Source organism: Sinocyclocheilus grahami, unplaced genomic scaffold (genome assembly GCF_001515645.1).
Source record: "Sinocyclocheilus grahami isolate Dianchi unplaced genomic scaffold, SAMN03320097.WGS_v1.1 scaffold111.1, whole genome shotgun sequence".
Taxonomy (NCBI): domain Eukaryota; kingdom Metazoa; phylum Chordata; class Actinopteri; order Cypriniformes; family Cyprinidae; genus Sinocyclocheilus; species Sinocyclocheilus grahami.
In genome coordinates, this window is record NW_015505290.1 from 694,492 (window position 1) to 695,934 (window position 1,443).

Below are 1,443 nucleotides of genomic sequence, written 5' to 3' on the forward strand. Positions count from 1 at the left end.
TTTCTGGAGAAACCTGAAAATGTGCGTCTGCCCCTATCCAACCTGACAGCGCTTGAGAGGTGAGGAAGAATGGCAGAGAATTGCTTGCAATGATCAAAGCTTGTCGCATCATACCCAAAAAGATTTGAGGCTGTAGTTAGTGCCAAAGGAGCTTCAACAAAGTAATGAGCAATGAATACTTATGTAAATGTGTTTTTTTTTTGTTTGTTTTTTTTTTTTAATAAATTTGCAAATTTCAAAAACTTTTCACATTGTCATTGTGGTGTTGTTTGTAGAATTGAGGAAACTAATTAATTTAATCCATTTTGGAATAAGGCTGTAACATAACAAAAAGTGAAGTGCTGTGAATACTCTCCGGAGGCACTGTAGGTATATTAACATTATCAGTTAATAAAACATAGGGTTTTACTGTAACTTTACCTTAAATCCTAAAATGCTGTTACTATAATTTTTTCACAGTGTAGCTTTATGAAAATTGTGTTTTATCAAATAATAAAATTACAGTCTACCCACTTTGTTTCTTGGCAAAAGGACAAATAAGATCCTCCCAGTAAAACAAATCAGATAAAATGGTATAATGTTATATAATTTTTCCAGTAATTTTGAACACTTTGGTGTCCCACTGGAAGTGGTCCGTATGGTGGCCCAAATGTCCAGTGTGGGTAGATTTATTTTCATTGTATGGAAAAGAGCAGCTTGCACATTTTAATAAATATTTCCTTTGGTGTTCCATGAGGGAAAAAGCCATACAAGTTTGAAAGATGACAATTTAAAGTGAATGAATATGTGAACTGATTGGACTGACCAAATTTTAGACATGTGATATTAGACTTTCTTTCTTGCATTCAAAATCCACTTAGTTCAACAATCTGAGGGGGCATGACTGATTGGGCATGATGTTTCTGGAAGGAAGTGAGATGATAATGTGTCTACCAGGTGAAAAGAAGCATTACAGCAACTGCTTACAGAATACAGAAATTAAACAAACATATGTATGGGTTACAGAATAAATGTAGATGTCGTCTTACTTGTTCCACATGCTCATGCTCATTGGGCGTGAGAGTAATGGCCACTTCCTCCTTGTTCAAAGTCCCGGTGGGCTTCTCAATCCTGGGGTCAGATTTGGGCTTTCGGCTGAAGAAGCTGAGAAAACTGAGGGACTGTGACTGCTGCTTGGGTCTCTTCATTGTACAGAGCTGGGCAGTCCAGCCAAAACAGCATGAGCGGATCAGGCCTCTTTTGTTTGTGTGTCTCTGTTTGTTGCTTATGGTCTGACACTGAACATTGGCAAAGAGACCATTGTGAGAAAGTACGAAAATTGTCCACAACAGAGTTCCCTGATCAAGGTCATCATTGTTTTCTTCTCACATGAAATGTTTTCTGTTCCTTCAGCTATCCAAAAGCACCACAAATGTTCAACCCTGAAAAGAAAACCATAAACAG

The 1,443-nt window shown here is 37.4% G+C and overlaps 1 protein-coding gene across 4 annotated transcripts in view; it reads right to left on the minus strand.

The window, feature by feature from the left end:
- The window catches only part of LOC107589055 (E3 ubiquitin-protein ligase RNF19B-like), a 17,696-nt gene extending 16,253 nt beyond the window's left edge, over positions 1–1,443 (minus strand). For 3 of the 4 annotated variants that reach the window (XM_016277371.1, XM_016277370.1, XM_016277368.1), the window contains exon 1: positions 1,029–1,443. In XM_016277371.1, coding sequence (XP_016132857.1) covers positions 1,029–1,187 — 159 coding nt within the window. In that variant the 5' untranslated portion in view covers positions 1,188–1,443. The remainder of the gene's footprint in view (positions 1–1,028) is intronic. The other variant, XM_016277369.1, reaches the window with a different exon arrangement.